Source organism: Aquila chrysaetos, chromosome 6, assembly GCF_900496995.4.
Source record: "Aquila chrysaetos chrysaetos chromosome 6, bAquChr1.4, whole genome shotgun sequence".
NCBI lineage: Eukaryota > Metazoa > Chordata > Aves > Accipitriformes > Accipitridae > Aquila > Aquila chrysaetos.
Genome location: NC_044009.1, coordinates 45,549,740 through 45,573,039, shown reverse-complemented (window position 1 = coordinate 45,573,039; position 23,300 = coordinate 45,549,740). Strand labels below are relative to the sequence as shown.

At 37.3% G+C, this 23,300-nt stretch overlaps 1 protein-coding gene across 12 annotated transcripts in view; it reads left to right on the top strand.

Annotated features, from left to right (window-relative positions):
- The window catches only part of NCKAP5 (NCK associated protein 5), a 394,816-nt gene that overhangs the window by 276,639 nt on the left and 94,877 nt on the right, over positions 1-23,300 (top strand). For all 12 annotated transcript variants that reach the window (XM_030017100.2, XM_030017099.1, XM_030017101.1 and 9 more), the window contains 2 exons: positions 15,788-15,856; positions 22,036-22,074. In XM_030017100.2, the coding sequence (XP_029872960.1) occupies positions 15,788-15,856; positions 22,036-22,074 (108 nt within the window). The remainder of the gene's footprint in view (positions 1-15,787; positions 15,857-22,035; positions 22,075-23,300) is intronic.

Sequence of the window (23,300 nt, the reverse complement as noted above, 5' to 3'; positions counted from 1 at the left end):
GAAGATGATGAAACAGTAATGAGGTCTGCATGGCAATGCACTTTTTCTTAATTTGATAGTGATTTCCTTTTTGTTCATCTTGTAGAAATACAGAGTTGGAGATGATAGCTGGGATTCTGGGCATGTATAGTTACACTCATATTACTAGAATTACTGGAGCTGTGCTGACTTCTGGCATATAAGGGTCTTGGCTCCTGTGTTGGCCACATGTGTTGGCCATGTGTTTAACTACACATGTGAAATCTACATGATTAACATACTCATGAAATTCAATATTCACTGGCTTTATTATGCAGCCACTTTTAATAGTCCACAGCAGAAAATACTCAAACGATTATTTTTAAGTCTGCTTAATCTGTCTTGGTGACAAGCACAGATTTTAAGATTAGTTATAAATATGTAAAGAGAATAGATAAATCAAATGTGGAGTAGTCTGACTTCAGTCCATTACACATGGCTGGTTTTCACTGACGGTTCCGCAGATGCCCGATTACTCACGAATTATTTAATTTCAGTGTATTGTCAAAACAGCTATACATGGCTACAGTATAACCTTATATGTGTGGACATGTATACCTACATGCGTACATACATGTTTTAATGTACGTTTGTCTGGCTAAGATCTACAGTACTATTAAATGCCAAGTAGAAGGAGAAGTTTGTTCTTCCATAAGGACAATCTCTTTTTTTTTTTCCTGTTTTTTTTAATTACATGTTTTCACATATTGCCCATCCCTGCCAGTTGTAAGTGGCCTTTCCCCATATGGGGTCATGAGATCCTCCGTTCTGTTTCGTCTCAGGCAGAGCACCTTTCCTCTGCTTCCCACATCAAACAGCTCAAACAGGGGCTCTGCCCCAGGATAGTCTCTGTTCTGCCGTTTAGAGGTGTGCAGCTGTCACCTTCCCATTGAGACCAAGAAGTGCCATCTGATCTTTTTGACATATGTGCCCATGTTTCCTATGCAGGTGGAGAAATGATTAGATTGCCTGGCAGGGCTCTCCAGTTGCATCTGGGATATACAGGCACATAATGCCATCTAGAGGGCAGAGTTTCTTCCCTTCCCACAGGAGTACCTGTGATAACTGCTGGCCTTCCATCACATGTGGTGACAGTGCGCGTTCATCTTTGTGATTCATGCATTTTCCTAATCCTCTTCTGGTTAGTATGTACTCATACAAGGCCAAGACTTGGAAATTATTTAGAAGAGAAACACTCAATTAGTAATTACAACTGTTTCCCTTTAATAAGCCTGCAGGTTTCCTTGTTGTCTTCAATCAGTCAAATGGTCTGTTCCTCCAGAATAATCCTGATTTTAAATGCTCTGGGTCTTAATGTTTAAGTTCTTTAGGAAAAAGTTATTCTAAAAAGAGGAAGCGAGTAAGACCTAGGTTTGTGATTCAGCTTTTTGGTAAAATGTAAGAAAAAGAATACTTACAAATTAGTTACTTTGCTAGACAAAGTCCTCTGTGAAGTTATTGCAGCAACAGTTTCAGGTCAGCTGAAGAAATGGGTCTGAGGGTTGCGCTTTATGCAAGACTTGTGCATTTAGACAGAAGCAGCTAAAATCTTCTTGTATTGCATCTCTTCCGCTGAAATACTTCGTTAGCATTTCTCTTAACAGTTTATGGTAAGCTGGAAATGAGCAGAGACAGGCTTTTCAGTGAAGAGGTCATATGGCTGAAACAGCTGAAGTTTCTCCTTACTTGCCTCCTAATAGCTCCTTCTTTTTCTTCTTTTAAACCTTATGGAGTTTGCTTCTTTAGACTGTAGACATGTGCCAGAGAAAAGCCTGTTGCCTCCTCCTTGATAATTTCCTTCAGTCCTGTATTGCATTTGCTGTCATTATACTTTAACTGCTATTACCAATAATGACAGTTGTAATAATCTTTTTCTTAAATAAGCAATGAAAGTTCTTTCTGTAACCTTAAATCTGATCTACATCACGAAAACAATTGTGTTAGACATTGTAGTGTCTCAACAGTGCCATGCAGAGATAGCTGTTCCATACATACATACATTAATTTGATTAAATTAAGGCAGGATGAGTGAAACAGGGAAAGAGGCCATGTTACAAGCTTTGTAAACAATGTAGTCTTTTTATATAGTGCCCTGCCATGCAAGATAGTTCAGGTAGCAAAAGTAGCATGGCATAGTTTTCATTTGAACTTATTAACTTCTTGAAATCCAGGGTATTAGCCCCAGCAGAACAATGCATTAGCACCCTCAGCCACTTTTAGTGGATCTTCACATAGCTCCTTGGCGTAGTGTTGACATAACTTCACTGCTAAGGAAACAGCTTGTGTCTTCCTCTTGGCTGCTCTTGGTGTGACAGAATATATTTTTTTCCATTCCAGTGGTGGTCATCTTTGTACTCTTTTTATCAAATATTTTGTCCTTCACAGTGACCCCAGGGTGACTATTCAAAATTTTACCCAATTAGATGGGTAAAACCAGGTATTCTTAGTTCATTGTGAAAAATAACTTGCTAGTATTGGGCAAAAACTGTATTTTTCACAGAGAAATTGAATAGAAATAAGAGATGAGAACTTCTCATGTTTTTAAGCAACTGATTTGCCCTGCTAGTGACCTCTGCCAGGCAGGAATATTTCCCAATTGCAGGCCAACCTGACAGAGCAATAATGTGATCGATCCTAGGTATATATTACATTGCATAGTATTTCATACATTGATTTATTTTTGTTCTTTTCTCCGCATTTTCCCTTTAGGCCAATCGATTAATCACTGATACTGCTCTTGAACAGCAGCTTGGAATAAGATAACAGCAACATTTTCTCATGTTTGATACTAGTGTTAGTGTATTTGGCTGTAAAATTTGGACATGTGAAGATGGGTGCAGTTCCTGTGGCTGCACTTGAGTTGTGCTTACTTAGGTGTGATGTGAATTTGGCTCATTATGTAGATCAAGGCCGGGCTGTTGGGCTGCTGCTGTGCTTTTCATGCCTGAGCTTCTTACCAGAGCACCACTGAATCCCATGAACATTGACTTAATGTATGTTCCCTATGAGACTGTTACTGTCATCCAAAGCTTATTTTTTTAAGAACTTCTGCAGTTTGCTACGTTGTCCCAAGGTGTGTGGTCTAAGGCTTCTCTTGGACCTCCTAGGGATGTAGTTTACCAGCAAATATGAGTACAAAGAACAAAATCTGAGATAAATTTTATATGCTGAAGAGCAAGGTTAAGTAAATAATTGGGAAGTATGTAGTATTGCACAGTAACACTTAATAATATATAATGAAAATAGAATTTACTTTCCATGTAGCTGGCTTTAATGTATATGTTTCTGTATAGTTTCATATTTTCTATTTTCATAAACTACAAAGCTGTAAAATTATCCAAGTAAAAAAATGCCTCTGGCACATCTCTGTTGTATATAGGAAAAAGCCTTCCCAACAGGCCTATCTTTTACTTTGGTGTTATGGGATATGTTCTTGGCCTGGCGGTTGACTTCCTTAGGTCTACCACTATTAATTTAGGATCCGAAGATAGCCTATTATAATTATTTGTCTAACTTAGCAAGCAGTGCGGCGTAACAGGAGCAGATCCTCAGAGCCGAGCTGTTTGTGCTAAGGACCTGATGTCCACACTGTGTACATTTGGGGGAGTTTACTTTGGCTGAGCTCTAGTGAAGCCCAGCAATGGCTGGAGTTCCTCTTCCAATTTGATGTAAAAGAAACCCAGTCCGTTGGCTCCAAGGCCACACGGCGCTGTGAATTGTAGCCTAGTCAGTGTGATGATCAGAAAAATCACTTGAGAAGGACACTCACTGCTCATCCAAGCCAAAAAGCCAATGTAGATGCACCTGATGTGAACCAGCACAATAGGAGAAATTTCATATATCTAGTTAGGATAACACTCGGGTATTGCCACATCAGGCAGTTTCTAAAGGATCCTCATCCCTCTACATCCATCTTCTCTGAAGTGAGCACAGTCCGCAGGGCATAAAAACCAGATGCAACTCCGAACTGTTGAGGCTTTTAAAAGAGACAGAATTTGTGGTCTGGGTGGTTGTTCTTTTGAGCAAAATACAATTACTCTGCAAATTCACTATTCCACTCTAAAAGATTAAAAATTAAATGAATCAGAACTTTTAATTTAACAAATGTCAGTGCAGAAATCAACCTACCGCGTATTGCTGTGTGGAATGAGGTGCATTGTTTGCTACTTACTGTGCCTATAAAAACAAAAGAGAAAAATGTTCAAAGCTTTCAGGAGAAGCAAGGTGATGTTTGCAAATAGAGTTTTATTTCAGTTAGCAAGAAATGAACAGTAATTTTGTGATTCAGTTATTAGAAGTTAGCTATTGGCTACAAAACAATTGCTGCATGTTATATGGCATTTGATCCTATTTGTAATACAGTGCACCAATACTGTTCTGCTTCGCTTCGCTTCGCAACTCCTAGCTGGAAGGGAGAGAAATAACTGAAGCCATCAAAATAAGTTCATTTTGAAATACCTGGGGCAGTTGACTTATGGGTGCCTTCTGATGAAGAAAGTGAAATTGCAGGAAACATTGCCTTCAGAAATAACTCAGTGCTCCTGTGTAGTTAAAAACAGAGAAACTTGTTAAAAATTTATGTTATGAATTGTGAAACAGTTGACATTAATAGCTTATTGTGGTGGAAACCTTTTAACTCCAAGTCTTTAAAGGAATAGACTGAAATGATTCATCAAAGGAGAAGGAAAATAATGTGGTTTATATTTTATTATGTTTAAAAATATTTTGTGACAATATCAATTATAACATCATGTAATACTTTATTGCATAGTATAGCAAAGAAAAGTCATTCTTTTTCTCAGAATTCAAATAAAAATAAACTCAAGGGATATTTTTAAAAAGGAAACCAGTTGTATATTTTTTCCCATTTCATAAAAAGTCATACCTGTTTCTCTGAAGAAGAAGAAATGAGATTTTCCCACTTAAAGAATCATTGGGTAACAGGGAACTGATATGAGTTTCCCATCACACAGCCAGTGAATGTGACATTTAAGCATATGGGATCAGTGTTTTCCAGGCTGTCAGTTTAAATCACTTTATTTCAAAATTATTTTTGTTTGAGCTAAATGAAGAAACGCAGGATAAATAATTGGGAAAAAAATATTTCTTGATAAAAATTCAGCATCTGCTTTTTCTGAAGACAGAGCGAAACATCTGTTGTTTCACCTTGCAGTGAGAGCCAAAATAATAACTGGTTATGGGAGACAATTAATAGGGTTGTTGATTATACATTAAAAGACGCGTGGGGAAAAGGCAGGAATGCATTAAAGTTTTGAATCTTCTCTTTCTACCATAAACCCCAAGCACACTCAATTGCTTAGTTTCCTGGGGGAGGGGAGTGGGTGAGTGAGGAGGAGGTTGATGTTGGTGTTCCTTGAAGATAGTGCCAAATTTAGCTCCAAATTTGAACTCTTTACTATCATTTAATAACAGCCCTTCAGTTCAGGTGCATGGAGCAGCCTAGAAGTACCAGTTATGGCATGAGGGCCATTTTTCGCATTGACCTATGAAATTATATTTCATGTTCATTCCAGTGATATTAGAAAAAATATATAAAAGCCACTTTAAAGGAGAAGAGCTGCACTTGATAGATAGAATTTCTAGAAATTAAAAAAAAATAATTCCTGTATATACATATGTGTAATCCTTGGCTTCTTGGTACTTAATTTCAAGGTTTTCTACTTAATTCCATTGACTATAATTTTTAATTTATCTTAGTTTTTAAAGAAAAATGTCACTTTTTAAAATTAATTAGATTCTAAAATTACATTCTATTCCTGAATTGAATATTTTAGTGCAACCTGCCAAAATTTGAAAAGGTAGATTAAATTTGTGAAAAGGAATAGCTAAATTCTTGAATTTCAACTTTTGAAGAAAATGAGCTTAAGGTCTTTGTGGCTTATTCCTATATTTAGATATTGAGTTGTGTCCAGTAAAGACAAACTGTTGGTCTCTTGGGCTTCTTTTTGCATACCCGCTTCCCAGCCCCATGAATTGGTAGTAGTATTGCCTGTATTTACTATGAACATCTCAGCCAGACAAGTGGGGAAAAATAAGAAATGGGTTCTGTTGGAACAAAGTTGCCCAAAGATTAATTTTCATACATAGATCTGAAATGCCCTATTCTTTTTAAACTTTGCATTAGATTAACCTTGAAGTTGAGTATGCTACTCAGGAAGGTGTGGATAATGGAATCACAGAAAGTAGAAAACTGTCACTGTGTCAGTAACCTCATGGTCAAAATGGCAAAGGTTGGAAGGCTAACTTATTTAAAGTAAATTCTAAAGTTGCCTTTCTTATTGCTTGAAAACCTCCTGAAAGTATATGAGTTTTCCTCAAGATCTGAATTTTAAAAAAAAACAAAACCAAACCTTCTGTTTTGTGATTAGGCAAGTGAATTTTTTAAAAAGTCGTTCCCATATGTATCATTTCAGAAGGACCCAAAGCCCTGGAAGTATTTCTGCTGGTTTTAATGTCACATTTAAATTTGATCAAAATCTTCTGCAAAATGTTTCCTGACAAATCAAAGCAAATACTTTCTTTGAAAATGGCTGCACTGAATGTTTTTCATCGAGCTTCAGTGTTGGATGTATAGATAGTCAACTAGTCTTTACTAATTTCAAAGAATTAGGATTTTCCCTGAAGAGTGTGGTCTTTTTGCAAGAAAAATTGAAACAAATGCAAATGACCAAATGTGATACGATTAATTCATGTAAGAGTTTTCAGATATTTATGTACGTGTTAAATGCAAGTTGATATTAAACACAAAATGCCCTTGAAGATGAATCGGGTCCACACTGCATGCTTTTATCTGCCTGCGTTAATTGTAAGAATCTTAGTTTCACTTACAATTTCAGGATCTCATACTTTTTTCATGGACCAGGGATTTTATTTTTAGTTCTTTGATAGAGGAAATAACTGCCTGTTAATATTACATGGGGAAGCACAGTAAGTCTGTCAGAGTGAAATGCTCTCAGTTCTTAAGGGAGAACAGTTCCATAAAGGAACAAATCACTTAAGAGAAAAAAAAAGAACGAGATGGAACAGCTGCCTCTGGTTCACTGTTTGCAAGGGGAAGGATCACCAAGTGTAAATATTGGAAAATCAGAAAATAAACAAATTTCACGACATGCACACGCCGTTCCTTGCATAAAAATTCAATCTTACGTCTTACATTTGTGTGATGGCATCGTGGCCTGTAACATTGTGCCCGGGTGCACGCTTCTAGGGAGACACCCTGTGCTGTTAGAACGGTGACAGTTTGGGGAAAGGTGAATGAGTTTCAGCATTCCTCCTTCCTGACTGCTCAAGTCAGCGTTGCTGTATGACAGGATTGGCATCATATAGCTTCATGGGTCTGCCTGAGTGTGAGTGAGAGGGCTTTCTCTTGTCTGGCATTTTACCCCTCATTAATAGCAGCTGCTTCTGTTTTGGGAGCCTAGGAGTATTGTTTGTGGAAGGTGAGTGCCTGGGTCTCTGTGCAGAGCAGTGTGTCGCACTGAGGCACACAGCTCAGCCCTTTATTCAGAGGATGAGTGATAAAAAAAAAGGAGTCTTGCTGGGATTTCTGCTTTTCCATGCTTGTACTTCTATGCTTTATCAAGTGTATATGCATTATATAAAGCATCAGCATGTGGAGTATGTATGTCTTTAACTTCAGGAAATACACACAGCTTTATGCTGCCTGTCCATGCTTATTTAGATCTCTTTTATTCCTCCTCCTCAAAAACTGTTTTATATGTGATCATTTGGAAGAATTTTGGGGGGAAAAAAAGGGCATCCTTCATGATTTTAACCTATTTGTTCAAAGGCTTTACCTGTGGGTATATTGTAAGTCTATTATGTTCTCTGTAAATAATGGTAGAATTTGCTGTTTTGTAGAATTTGCTGTTTTCTACAATTTGCATGCAGGTAAACATGCAAAGCTATTATTGATATATCTGTTAGTAGCCTAGATATCTATTTGCTGGAAGATAAGCCTGGGCTTATAATGCAGTGTGTTTTGCTAGATCTATGCCTAACCTTCTCTTTAAAATGTCAACTCCAGACATTTCTGTGGTGTCAGAAGGGAAAATGTTGAAGGTGTTAAAGGCTTGTCATTCATAACTACTTTAGAGTTAACCAAAATAAAATAGACAAATATTGCCATTCTTGAACCAGTTAAAAATTTCCAGCCCCAAATTCAGAAAAATAAATTAAAAAAAAGTAAAGGTATTTCATAGAGGCATTCCAAGGAATATGAGGTTTACTTTTAGCCATTTTTAGGAGACAGTCTCATCAACAGTGTATGAATCTCATTTGGTTTTGGTTTGTTTGATTCAACTCCTGAAGTTCAAATGTTTATCCAATATAAGTAGATTTGAAGGATTAAATTCTAGTTATTCCCTTCTTTCAAAAAGGAGGCTTCATAATTTAGGTCGTACACCCGTTGTTTCTTCTCTTGGGAACTGGGAAACACCTGACAGAAAGCCGAAGAGCTCTGTGGTTATGAGCCTTGTATGGGACCCTGGCTGGGAGCCTGTCCCTGCGATCCACTGCAGATCTGCAGATAAATGAGCAAGTTCTGTTTTCTGATCTCTGGTAGCATGAAATCCCTACAATTTTTAAAGCTGTTACATCATTTCCGGTGTCAATTCACATTTAAATACATTAATTGGCTCATCAATAGTTGGTAAAACATCATATGCAGCTGCACAAACCTTGGGCTGCTTTTTGTTAGGAACATCTAAACCCAAGTTTTTATGTAAGCTTAAGTGGTTAGCTTTCTGATGTTCAATAAATATCTTCTGATTTCTAGCACAGATTAGAAGGAGGAGGTTATACTGCTTTCTGTGAGGCTACAAACCCATTTTATTGGTAGCACAGCTATAGCATAGCATGGCTTGTGAGAGACTGCTTTTAAGATCTGTTGGTGGCTTGTTCTAATGTCACTATGTTTTTGTGTCAGTAAAGAATGAAAAAATGTATTCTTGAAATTTTGAATTGCAAGAATGATCCTTACCAGTACTGCCCAGTAAGGTTTAATGTGGCCTTTCTATAGACAGAATTATAATTAACACTTGTATGGTTCTGTATTTTATAATTTAACATCACATATGTGTTGCTTTCATGCCATATTTTATCCAAATTGAGCAGTGGCTGAGTATTTCAGATAAAATGTGTCAAATGTTTTAAGTGTGGTTAAAGAGAATAGGCTATTTTATCATGCTGAAAAAAAATTGGAAAATGATGCAACTGAGAAGGCTGAGGGCCCGTGTGTTTTGAAGCAAGAAGCCTGGCTGTCATCATATCACTAATTTGTCCTTTTGGGGTTTTTTTCCCCCATCTCCATGAGCCAGAAGAAATAGTTAAGACTAGGACATTTGAAAAAGCATACAGCAATATTTTGTTAAGTATTAGTCTGCTAAATTCACTACTTATTTCATTAGTAGCTAGCATTCTCCAGTCTCAGTTACTGTCCTGGGGATAGGGGGCCAGGGAGCAGAGCTGTAGCACGTGGGCTGCAGTTCAGCAGGGAGACGCTGCATGGTTGCTCCAGTGTTGCTCTGTTATGGAAAGTGTAAAGCAGAAGGTGGAAACATCCAAATGTTGACAGACAGGTCATGAGGTGCAGTTCCCATTTTACTCCTAGCAAAGAGCTGTCTATAGCAATATAAAAGGCACTGGAAAGCGGTCAGTGGAAATGCTTTTATGGTGCTAGAATTAAATTAAGGCTTTTGTTGCTATAATTATGTTGATTTAAAAACACAAATGTAATTTTCAGTACTTCTAACCAGCATAACCATGGTGTTAAACTTTTCTTTGACAATTTCTTGGGTTGGTCTTTCAAAGGACGAATTTCCTGTGTAAGGTGGACAGAATAATACAAAGTTTCCTGTGACCAAAGGTATGGAGATGGTTAAGTGGTAAACTCTTCCTAGAACAGCAGCTTACCGACAAAATGCCATAAGGACCTAAGGAAAGATTGCAACAACATTACTTCTTACTTTACCAACAACAGGCTTTGACCTAGGTTTTGACCTCTCGTGTGCTGTATGAAGCTGTGACCACAAAAACATACAAAAGCAGAGGCTGAAAGCAAGAAAAAATTGCTGAGCACATTTGAAGTGCTTGGACAGCTGTTAATACACTGCATAGGGCATGACAAATGAGTGTTTGTGTAAATCAATAAAGCTTTCTATAAATGGACAAATGGTTTAGTATGAATAACAAAGAAGTGCACATGGTAACTGGTGTTGTAGCATTCTGTCAGGGATTTTAAAGTTCACTGTCATAACTTTGTTCCTCTTGACCTTTATTGATGATACCTTCAAAGCATGTTGAGCTGCTAACTTGACGTACAACCTTTAGACCTTCATCTCCTGCCCATGGCAGGGGAGGCGTACTAGATGATCTTTAAAGGTCCCTTCCGATCCAAACCATTCTATGATTCTACAATCTCCTTTTCCCTTAGTGCAAAATACATACTACTCTCTGCTTTCTTCTCTCTTCCTCCTTCCATCCTTCTGTTTTTATCTCAAATCTGCAATGGTTGAGTAAGGAAAACTGTCTTGTATGTGCTTCTCTTTCATTCATGCGTTCTAGTAGAAAATTCAGTGTTTTAATTCATTTCATTGTGGTTATAAAAGGATTGTCCGTTGAAGACTTCCTAGTAGGTACATGAAATAATTCTTCACTTAAAGATCCCCATGCACCAAATACATCCTAATTCATAAATCTTTGGAACAGGCTAGCTAGATAACAAAATGTTGTTGTTCCTGTTCTCTTGACTTAAAAAATCAAGGCACAGAAAGGTAAAGTTTAAACTTCTTGAAAAACACTTCAGGGACTTAAATCCAAATCTTATTTTCAAACATGATTTAAGCACTTCAGTTCACTCTTTCAAGAAGCACACAGAAATGGCTTTTGCAGGATGTTAAGTGAAAGTTGTCTTCTAAAGTGCCACTTAGAGAGGCAGATCTGGAGGAGATACGGATGTCTCATGACATTCTCAGACATGAGATTGTGTCTGCCACTTCTACCAAACACAGGTAAATGTTGAACAAAGTATAGTTAGTAGACAATCCTTAACCTGTTGTAATAATCCTCTCTTAAAGAGTTAAAAAGGAAGAGGAGAGAATGAAGAAATCATCCTAAATGTCTGTAGCAATGTAAGAATATTATATATTATTGTAGTCTGGTGCTGTTATTCAGCTGAAAGGTGCCGTCATCTGTGACTGTAGGTGAGGACTGAACCCCCCAAAAAGTATCAGATTCGGCGCAATGAAACTGGTGGGAGATCTCATGCTCTGACAATGTGACTGTGAGCTGGAAGGGAACAGAGCACTTTTTGGCTCAGAGCCTACTGATAATGAATACTTTTGGGGAGATAAGAAGTCTGGCTGGTTTGGGGCGGGGGGGGTGGGGCTTGTATTTGTGTTTTTTGCTATGATGCAAAAAGCTGTAGCGTCTTTTGTTGTTCATTACCAAAAAAAGTAAATACGACCACATTAAGGATATATTTGAGATGCATTTTAGGCTGTAGGTGAAAATGCTTTTCCCCAAGAATTTAAAGTTTAGGTGGTTGTACTGCCCGAATGGATGCTTCCTGTGTTTTGGTGTTAAGGGTATACTAAAGTTAATTATCATGACCATTTTAGAATTTTTTTTAAGAATTGCAATTAATTGGCCTGCCTTTACTGATCCAGTGTTAACACGTTTATAGAAACATGAAAAAGGCTAAGGCTGCCGTCTGTCTTCTTGTTTCTTCTATAGCACAAATCATTGTGAACCAAGGAACTTTCCCTTGCCCCAAAGAAATTTTTAAGGAAACACTGTGTATCATGAAACAAATAGAGTTTGTTTCGTTGCACTTGACTTGCGTCTATATTCATGTGAAATAAATGGCAAATTCTTACTGACTTTAACAGGAACACGACTAGACCTCAGTGCATCAAGTGTGTAGTCTGTCTGTTACTAGCCTTGAATAAAACTGTGCAAACAGCTGCCCCACAGGAGAAAATACAGTGTTCTTCAACATCTAGGAAGGAGAAAGTTCTTAGCTGACCTAAAGATAATTTTCATCATTACTAGGGCTATGGTTTCCATCCTGAGAAAGGGACTAAAATCAGAGCAGACAAAGTCTCTCATAATGACTCTATCTTAGCAATGGTATCAATACAAGGCAACCTTTTTTTATAAAGTAGTCTGAAGTTTTCACTTTCAAATTGATTTTCCATAAACTCAGTCTCACAATTCAGAACAAAGTTGTCTCTAATTTAGGCAGTTGAAGGCAGTTTAGCATTAACCAAGTCATGACTGAAATCTTCAAGTTTTCCTATGTTTGGAGAGGCTCTTGTGCAAAATAATTTCTTCCAAATTGGAACGAGGAAGTACCTCTGTTTTGACATTTTAGGATCCTTGAATCTATAATGATCCAAAGGCAACATGTAGTGTTTCATTTAATGGTAAGTTAGGCCACAGTTACTTTTGGCTGACTGAATGATACTGTGCTTTGAGAGCTGACCCCCCAAGAAAAGACATTCTTGCCTGTAGGCGCTGGTGGCAGGCAGTGAATGTTGCTTGCCTGCAGCAGTTTGCTGGGCTGCATCACTTTCAGTGTTTGTGAGGCTGAGGGACAGAGATGGTTTATTTCTATGTGTTACATAAAATATACATAAATTCCTAGAGGACAGCTATACCTAAAACTGGAAATTACTGTAGAAATCAGTTGATATCCAAGAGTACTCTTCTCAGTAAGCTATTTTTTTTCCTGTGTGGTCCCCTGCTAGGTTATGCATGGGAGAAGTGACTGCATTAGGGGTCAGGACTTCTCTTCCACTGCCTCTGGGTGCCTGCAAGTGTGCAATAGCTTTCAAGCTGTGAGAAGCGTTGGCTTCTTATTGCGGCTTAGCCTAGTGTAAGTATGGCCTGAAAATAAAATTGAAAATAAAATGTAATATGTGGTTTCCTCCAGGGAGACCTACTTTGCTTAACTGGTAAAAGATGCCTAGGATATGCAATACTGGAGGTAGGCAGATCCCTCTGAGTGAAAATTGAGTAGACTTAAAATAACATCAAAACCAAGTGGTTTCTATTAAATAAATGAAAGTTTGGATTAGGAGGCAGGGTTTTGAGACCACAAGTACTATTACAAATTTTCCAAATAAATACTTTGGGGAGGATGAGGATTATTATCAAGTATTCAGTTGCAATATAGAGTGATGTAGTATATCAAGTACTGGTTTTCACATGTTGTGGGAACTGGCACGGGATCTTGAGCAAAGTCAGTCAAGTGTTCCTTTCTAGACCAGTCCTCATTACATAAATGTGAAATAAATAGGCATGATTTGCTCAGCAATCATGAAGCCCAGAAGTCAAGCTAACATTGACTGCATTACATCTTTTCACTACACTTTCGAAGCCAGTGGTGTGAAAAAGGGTTTTATTATACAGATGTTTCCACTGTGGCTTGATAAGAGAGGAAATGTAACATTTATTTATAATGCTGTCAAGTTCAGATTTCCTAATATTGGTAGCCTGTTTGTAAAGGAGTAGCTCACTGAAATCAGAGATTCCGCTAACAGATCCAAGAAGACTTAGTTTCTATTTTATAGCCTTACAACATTCAGAAAAAAACTGGAATAAGAGAAATACAGGGAGCTCTTGGGGTATTTTGTATAGTACAACTGTGTGTTGTAGTTCTTTTAGACATCTCTATATGGGAGCAGTATGCCCTAACTATTTTAGGATAAAATCATGCAATATCTTTTTATGTTAGTGAAAATGAAAATTAAAAAAATTAAATCCATAGATGTACCAATATGTGTGAGTTAAAGGCTGTGCAGACTAATCCTTTAATGATTGCTTCGAAACAGTAAGACGAAGTTATTTTGGATGGCATTTTAGGGTGATACTCATAGAGAAAACATCTGAAAATCTTTAACTCAAATACATTTTTATGTAGCAATCATATCTTTATTTTTATCAATCAATCTGCAAGAATGTGTCTGTAAAAGCAAACTGGTAACTGTATGTGATAGCCTCTTCGGTATGGAGGACTATTTACCCTCCAGGTTCTGATTTCTTACTGCTGCTTTTTGTTTTGCGGCTTCTGCTTCTACTTTGCTACTTACTTTTGCATCTGTACTTTTTGCTGCCTCATCTCACAGTGCTCTCTGCAGGATCACCCATAGACTTTTTATAGCCATATGTTGAATCCATTGGTAAGTGACATTGTGAAAATATGATGCAGAGCATTTTACCATCTTTGCTGGCTTTGATTGTACCCTCAAGATAAAGCACTGATTCCATACAGTTGTTTATTTAGACTTGTAAATAAGTAAACTCTATATGCCCTTGTTTCTTACCACCCGTTTATTCTTTACTCTCTTTCAATATGCTGGATAATTATGTATGTTTACTTTTTCTTCCTAACCTTATTTTTAGGATTTAGCTGAATTTGAAATTGTTATTAATGAATCAATTTATTGAACTTTGGGATTTTCATTTTGTTGAATCATTGGCTTTTCATAACTAGGAAGAGCAAACTGTGCATCTTTCAACAGAATCTTTCCCTACAGTACATTACATTAAATTTTTCTCTAAAATTATAAATGTTAACTATATTTATGGCTGTTGTTTTATATAACCACAATTCTTTCAAAACAGCATTTTTTTAACTTTCATAGGTTGACAGAAGGTTAAAGTGAAGCAAGTAATGTAAATTGTGTAATAGTTGTAATTATGTGAATGCATTGATTTTGGTGTTATGGTTACGTGATGTGAAGTTATGCATGGGAGGCAGAGAGGTTTCTAGGCCCAGTTTTAACTCATAGATTTTTATGTATTGTTACTCATAGATTTTTATGTATTGTTTTAGTTTCTCAGTCTTGAAGAGAAGACTAGTTGAAACTTGCTCTGATGCAACTGTATACGGTGCACCTTAGAGATTTTCCTTTTCCAATACTGTAAGAATTCCTAAAGTCAAGTCATAATATATAGAAAAATACATTGATTTACTGTAATTTACATACCAGATTGTGCCATTTTGAAGTTTGCACTATGCAAAAATATAAGTGTAATGGAAATTAAAGATAGATGAAAGGCACTACTATACATGAAGCTTTATCATATTTAAACTGACATATGTGAGAGAAAAAAATTCTGATTTTAAGATTGCATTTAGATGTAGTAAAATACCTCTCTCACTCTTGAAATGACAGGAGTTGTTTTTTAAGTAAAGACTAATAAATTTATCTGGTTCACTTAAAGGGTGTAATTCACCAGTTAGCTGCAGTATGACCATTGCATCTGGAGTTACCCACTGCAGAATATGAAGACCTGCCATGGTCAAAAGTTTACATAAGATTGCTTTTGTTTCCTTTGGATAGTAGCTGCCACTGTTTGCTTCCAAGTGCCTTTCTCAGATAGCAAGTTTACTCTAAACAGAAAAGGGGGAAGAAGAAAAGATATACCAATATCTTATATAATGTTTCATTGCCAACTGTATTGCACCTGACAAGATGAGAGCATGGACATACTTGGAATATCTGCTCTGATATTGTTCTAAATTGTAATGCATGGTGTGAATAATCTCATAAATGAATGTCGCTTCTGTTTTTACTCAAAATACTAACTGGTAGCAAAATAAATTGTATGGTGCTTTTTATTCTGGATCTTGAAGAAGCACACAAAGTAAGCACCGTGAGAATTTTTATGAATTGTCATGTAGTACAAGATAGCCTTTGATTAATTTACATATTTATTTATTTATTCTATTTTACTGTAGGCAGAGAATTCAGCACTGGCTCTGGAAAATGAAAATCAGAGGGAACAGTATGAAAGATGTCTTGATGAGGTAAGGTAGATAAAAAGGTTGTTCTTACCTGGTACTATAATTAAATTAATAGAAATGAATCTCTCCCTCTCTTACAAGGTTGACATTGTTCTGCAATTTTCTAGTATTACCTCATTCTAATTAATTCCAAGAACATGTATCTGGCAGTCATAGATATTGTTCTCCATGACCTCTGCTGTAAATCCTGTTTTGACCATACCTCTTCACCAAAAAGTTGATATCCCTGTGACCAATATCTGGAACTGGTTTTTTGCTTTCATTAGGAGGAGAAAATGATAATTTGCCTCTGTAGAGTGGAACACAGGCGGCAGTGGCTTCTTCCATCAAAAGTCCCCCAGCTTTCCTATGCAATGTATTCTGTAACCAGGGATTTTAGTCTCTCAGCCCCACCTTCGGGTTACCTCCACAGCTTTTTATGCTGGGTTTTTTCTAGCTGTTGGCTTATTTCTACTACATGGCTCAGCTTCTGATCAGACCTTCCAGTTACAGCTACAATATAATTCACCCATCAGTTACTGTCTGAGCACTCCAGCAATGCTTACTGTTCCAGAAATGTCTAGGATCTTCTATTGCATGCGGCTTTCTCCATATATATACTGATGCTTACTTGTTCCTCACATTTATCCTGAAATAAGGCTCTTCAGCATATGCAAGAGTTTAAAATAGTTTCAAGACTTTTAGTAGCTCGAAATGTTACTTAGTAGAAATCATTTACCCATTCCATAATAAGAATGCATAGTAGCATAAGCAGTTAGCTAACATGCAAACAAAACAAAACAAAAACTACACCAGCTTCTCAGCTGTACCTTTGAGAAAAGAGTGCATGAGTGTGCAAGCCACGCATAGCAGATGTCTTCATACCAGGTTTTTAAATTTTTAATCAGCATTTGCTGAAGTTTTGCTGGCATGAGCAATACAGCTCTGGTACAAGAAGCCTCCAGTTTAGTGCAAATTTTCATCAGCAAATCTGCACTTTTGCCACTATAGCATATTTTTATCAGGGAGCTGGAGTAAAAGACTTGCAGATGCACTTTCTCACTAGGTTATGCTCTGCCTGTTCTGTGGCACTGGGGTACCAGCAGAGCCTTGGTCTGCATTGGCCTGAGTCACTGCTTTCAGTGCACACTTGCATGATATTTGGATATCTTGGTGGTAAGGATGAAATTACCATATAATTACTTTAGTTTAAATTACAGAGCTTAACGTAAAATTATTTTCTGATTGTCTAGGACAAAATCTGCCTACATAATTAATTTTGGAAATGAGTAAAGCTCCACAACTATCCATTTCAGCAAAACACTCCATACAGATTATAAGGACACAAGATATGGTGGTTTTGTGTTTACAGTAACATGATGGATTTCTGATCCAGGGTTGTGTTTTTTACACACTGCTGCAGTTTAAAGAGTGAATAATTATATCGAACTATGCTCTGAACTCTATTATCTTCAACATTGCATTGACTGTTTTCAGTTCTTCCATATTATCACAGCTGTATCCATCTTCTCCCACTGTGTCAACTTTTCCAGGAGAAAGTGCTCCTCATCACCTGTGGTTTTGTGCTTCCCTGCTTTATGTTTTGTTTGCTTATCTTTTTCCTTTTTTTGTCTTCTATTTTGTGTGCAGTGACTTCTCTTGTCCTTCCCCATCGCTTGGTATCACTTTTTTCTTTTCTTCTTCCCCTTTCCGCCCCCACAATGCTTGGCAGTGGCACTGTAGCCAGTGTTGTTTTAGCTGACACAAACTTGGACCTAATCCTTTTTGATCACTGAGGTGAAGAAGTTGTTGCCAGTGACTCAGGCAATAAAACCGTGTTTAATAATTGCACGTTCTGCAGGAGTCCCAGGTTAGCACCCACCTGAGCACACTCCCTTGGTGGAGCTTCACAAGAGATTGCACATTCTCACCCTACTTCATTACAGTAACGTTAAAGAGAATAGGAGATGAGACGTAAATGTAATTAGTGAATAACCCAATCAATGATTGTGAGAACCTTCATTTCCAACCAGAGTCTTCTGAGGATGTGTTGTATGTGACAAAGCCCTTTCCAAACAGGGATTCTTACTGGAGATCTTAAGAAAATAAAATGCTTTCCATTAATATTTTTATGGGGAAAAAAAAAGTCTTCAACTTGAAAATTTTTTTCCTTTAAGATTTTAAGTCTGATGCTTCCTCTGTTCATAACTCACCTTACACCAACCCCACTTCTTGAAGGTGAAAATCTCTTCAGAGCTTCCCTAGTTTGGGCTGCAGGACTTCTTCAGCAGTTTTTAGGAGCAGATGTATTCTCTACAGCTATGTATCTGTCTGTGCTGCAGCTCCATTTTGCCCCAGGGAGACCTGATGGGTTTAAAGGGAGGAACACAGATGTTCCTGAGAACACAAGGCTGTGATCACACCCAAACCTGAGAGAGCTAAGCCTGCCGCCAAAAAATTTGAGTGCCTACTACAACCATTATTTTAATTTTGCCTCTGCAGTCCAATTAGTTATGAGTGTGCTGAACTTCTCCTGGGCTGATATACAAGGAGAGCTTACCTCCAAAACTAATACCTAGCCATTCTGGCTAGTTACATGTTTGGAATGCTTGCAAGGCCCTTGAGGTAATGAAGGTTGGGAACATTGTTTGATAACTCTTGGGAGAACGCTGCCATCTTCCAGTCATCATTGAGCATCCTCAAATTGCAGCTTCTCTCCCCTGGGCACAGGCAAACTCTGCTCAGGGCACTCAAGCATCATTTAATCTGGCCACCCTGCCAATAGTGTCCCTGCTTGGTCCCTCGGGCCTCTCCAGCAATGTGATAAGGACTCTTGCTATGCACAGTGTGCTTTCTGCTGAGGTGTTGGTGGCCATTAAGCTGCATATGAAGGAAGTAAAAGTAACCACCATGATTTTTCTGTCTGTGATGTGTGACAAAAAGATACCACAGCTGAGTTTTTAAAGTTATGCCTGCCATTATTTTCTCTTGGTTTTCGTTTTTTGTATCAATTGTTTTACATAGTTCTTGTCATTCATATAATGTCCCACATTTAATATTGTATGAATGCTTGCACCTGTGACTTAAAAATGCATGCTCTGTAATCATTTTCATGGTAAAATTCAATGAAAGTCAAATGTTCATAGAGATGAAATCTGAAAAGATTATGGGTCAAGCTGAAGTGAGTCCTTTATGAATTTTAATAAATATTCACTGATTTTTAAAGTAATTGTTCATCTCTGAAGTGTACATATAAACAACTTTAGGACAGTATTTGGAAGAAGGTGTCATTGAAATGTTCCAGTACTTGATAAATAAGAAAAGAACTCATTTAATTTCAGAAATACTCCATAAACGTATCTTTCTATCTCTGAAAAATTTAATGCAAAAACCAGGATTGTCTTCTTGTGCCTTTGGGGTTTGAAGTTAACATACTTAATCCTAGTTTCCTATCCTGGAATTCAGCTGTCAGTTTATTGGTAAGTGGTAGTGTCATATTTATTCACATCACTGTGCCAGCTGAGATTTCTGTCAAGCTTTACCACACTTACATGCAGGAAATTATGCAACTTAGGTAGGTGATATTTTTGCTGATGTGTTAAGAATTAGCGAATCAAAAATACAAAGTTATCTTAAAAAGGCATTCTATTTTTAAGATTTGACTAAAATATAAGACCTTTCATTTTAGTACACTTGAAATCTCTTTGTGCGTATGAAACCATACGTTAAAGGCTGCTGTATAAAATCTCCGTACTTGTAAAAGGTATAATAGATGTTACACGAGGGTCTCTTTTCTTTGATTCATTCTTTTATACCTTTTCTATTAAGACCACTTTATAACATGCATATGTAAACATAATTGTGTAAGGAAAAAGTGAAGCTGGATCTTTTATCTCTTTTATTGCAATCCATAAAAGGAAACCTCACCTAAAGATCTTGGCTATTAAGTTCAAAGGAAAGGCAGGCAGTGTGAAGGCAAGCAGCGTCATCTCCTACATAACAGCAAACTAAGGAACTGGCCATCTCTATTCTATTCCTTGTTTCACCTTGATTAACTGCATGAATCATAGGTCAAGTCATTTTACAGCCTGCTTTTTACCAGGATTGAGCCGCAGTTCTGCCTCATATCAGTGGGAATTTCATATATTCTGCACCTCAGAAGTCAGTCCCTCTGCCTTCAATGATCTCGGTTTCCGAAGTTTTTGATAGTTGTGACTGTCAGGTTTGTAGTGCTGGCTGTGTTGTTCATTCATATCCGTGGTGTCTCTTGATACCTGTAAGTAAAACTGAAGTAGATCCGCTAGTTTAGCAGTTTATTTCCATCTGGACACTAGTGCTGTTGTAGGAGTGGAATGGCAACCTCATTTGAAATGCAAAAGTTTGGATACGATTCCACTTATTGACTGCTAAATTAATTTTAGTAACTGCAGAACATTTCACTGAAGGCTTCCCACCTCTGTTCCTGCTGAAAACCAAGAATACAGACCTGAAAATCTTGGAATGGTAATAGCAACACAGTTTGCCAAGTTGCTAGATACTAGAATAAAATAACCTCATTTTGTAAAGAAACTAGTTACATATCTCACTTATTGAGGTCTGTGGGAGCTATGGAACACTGGCAGGTACTTTTGTTTAGATACCTAACTTCATACACTCAAAGCTAGAAAACTTGTCACATATGCATCGGCAAGTTCAGGTTTTTTCCCATTTGGAAGGTTATGCCATTTACACTCCTCTGTGCAATATATAAAGCTATACGAGTAATTTTGTAGGCTACTCTGTTGTGAGTGACTAGTACACACTTCAAAGAACCTTTTAGTTCTTCCTTGGTAAAGTAACTCCATGTCAGAAAGTAAAGAAATAATGTATTCGATATGGTTTGTTCAATTTTCAGGTAGAGCAAACAGACGTTAAAAGTACATGCCAGAAGGAACACTGTCAGATGTAGATCCTTAAAGCCTATAGGGCAAGGCACATGGTTTTTCAAAACTGTAACGTATTTACTTCTGTTGCTTATTACTGTTCTAATATTAGTCTGTGTGTTCTGTTAAATCATGTATAGAGCTATTTTATGGGACCATTGTTCCACAGGCTGCCTTAAGTTAGGAACCAGTTTGGAGAAAAAAATTGATACTAGGCAATTTTATGAGAGTATGAATCAAATGTAACTTTTGGATCTAACAGAATTGAATTTTTTACAGAAATGAATTAGCGTCAACTCTTTCCTCACAACTCAGTTCACATCAATGATGTGGGGGCTTTTCTTTAATTTGCCAAGACTAAGAATCAATGCAGATCTGGTGATATCTGCATATGCTTTACTGTAATTTCTGAAAGCAAAAACCAAACCAGAAATCATAACTACTGTCTCTTTGCAGAGAGTGAGATCTGTAGTCGCTCTAAGTGCAAGAGCAAAAATATAGGCAAACACATTGTGTGATAACATATGCATATATAGTTTTAAATTACATTAGAAATGTAACATACAAGTTAGACATTATCAACAGAAAATCTTATCTCAGTCCCTCTTTCTGTCCCTCCTTCCCCTTCCTTGCCCCTGTGCCTTCTGGTAAATATAAATTGGAAAGGATGTATAAAATAAATAACTTCAAAAATTCCCTGTTGAATGTATAGTTCTACTAATCAATGGTGTGTAATCTCATTCAAGTCAGGTATGCTATGTTGGTGTGCTTTCCAACCACATTCTGATGACAGTAGGTACTTTAATTTTCCGTGGCACTTTATGGTTTCTGCTTGTCATGATGGATGTACCATTTTGTCAATATTGAATCAAGAAACAATTAAACTTCATGAAAACATTCAGGACTCCATCCTCGGCTGGTAAAAATCAGCTCTAGTGAAGGCAGTCAATCCATGCTGATGCACACCAGCTGCATATAGAACTGTGAAAGTTTAATCTAGTCCAAAGAAGAGATGACAGAAGTTAACCAAATGTTCATCATGTCATACTGCAATTGATACAACACACATTTGTTTATAATGAGGACTAGCACAGAAGTAGTTAACGTGCATTTCATGTATTCTTACTGGTATTACCTGATGAAAATACTAGTAAATGATGAAAATACTAGAATTGGTGGTGGTCGTAGATGGAAAGTGGAGTGTAAAGCCACAAAAGAAGGTATTGTTATGCATAAACATACATGATAACATACTTAAACCATTTTATTTATTTATTTCAGGTAGCTAATCAGGTTGTTCAGGCTCTACTTACTCAAAAGGTAAGTTGTGGTTTGGGGATTGTGGTATAACTTAAAGCTTGCAGATATTCATTGTTCATTTGAGAGATATGTATTCTTACATACTGTATGTTTTTTAAATTATGTTCATGCATTTAATTACCAAGGCTGCCACATGTCAGGCCCAAAGTCAGTTTTTTTGTAATCCAAGTGAATAAAAATCTGTGAGACTGTACAACTTGAAGGCTTGATCATATAGAACCTGTATCCAATTTGTGTTGTTTACTTATATTGAGACAACAGCATCTGAAAATCCTTCCTCCAGATGGTGTTTTTTCCATTCCCTATCCATACAAGTTACGTCACTCCCACAGTCCATTCCTGTGGAATGTAAAACAGATAAATTACAGTGCATGTCAATAGCTGGCATGCTTACTCACATTCAGTGGAAGGAAAGACTTCCTGGTGTGGACCTGTGCTTCCCAGAGTAAGAGAAGGCTCCGTGTATAGAATGGGGATTCAGCTACTCTGCTTGTGCGCTGGGGACCAGCAATAGAGAACATGTCTTTTGTCTTAAAAAATCTTTTGATGTCCTCCTGCTCCATTCTCCTGGGTAAGCAAGGGAAGTACTGCACAGGCAAAATTCTTGTAGGGTGATTGCAAACCTGGCAGAATGAAAAGATTCGCTATGGCTTCTATAAAGGTCTCTTCTGGATCAAGTCATGTCTGAAGTTTCTGTTCACACTCCAAATGGCTGGATATGAAGTATGGTTGTTTCAGATAGAACCTAGTGGGAGGAGTAAAATTAAAAATTAGCTTGCTAAAATGAAGAAGTGATCTGGGAAAAAAAGTAAGATGAAATTAAACAGAGAGCAAAGCAAGGTAACACATACAAGCAGAAATAATCAGCTGCCCAGAGAGGGTAGGGAATAACTGGTAGGACAATTCTACAAAAAAGTGGTCTTTGAGTTGAACATGATTCCATGATGTCATTTTGTTGGGGGGGGGGGGGGGGGGGGGGGGGGGGGGGGAGACAAACAAAATACAAAGATCTATAATAACAAGCTATGAATCCTTCAATATTCATGAAATGATCCTTTGTGAGATCTAGACCACTTGATGAATGGGGCATTATTAAAATGCTTTGGATCATTTAGCTTTAAAAAGACGAGTCTGAAAGAGACATAAATACAATCTTTAGCGCAGATAGTGTGAAGAAGAATATAAACTGTTTTGTCTACACTGAATGACAGGACAAGAAATAATGT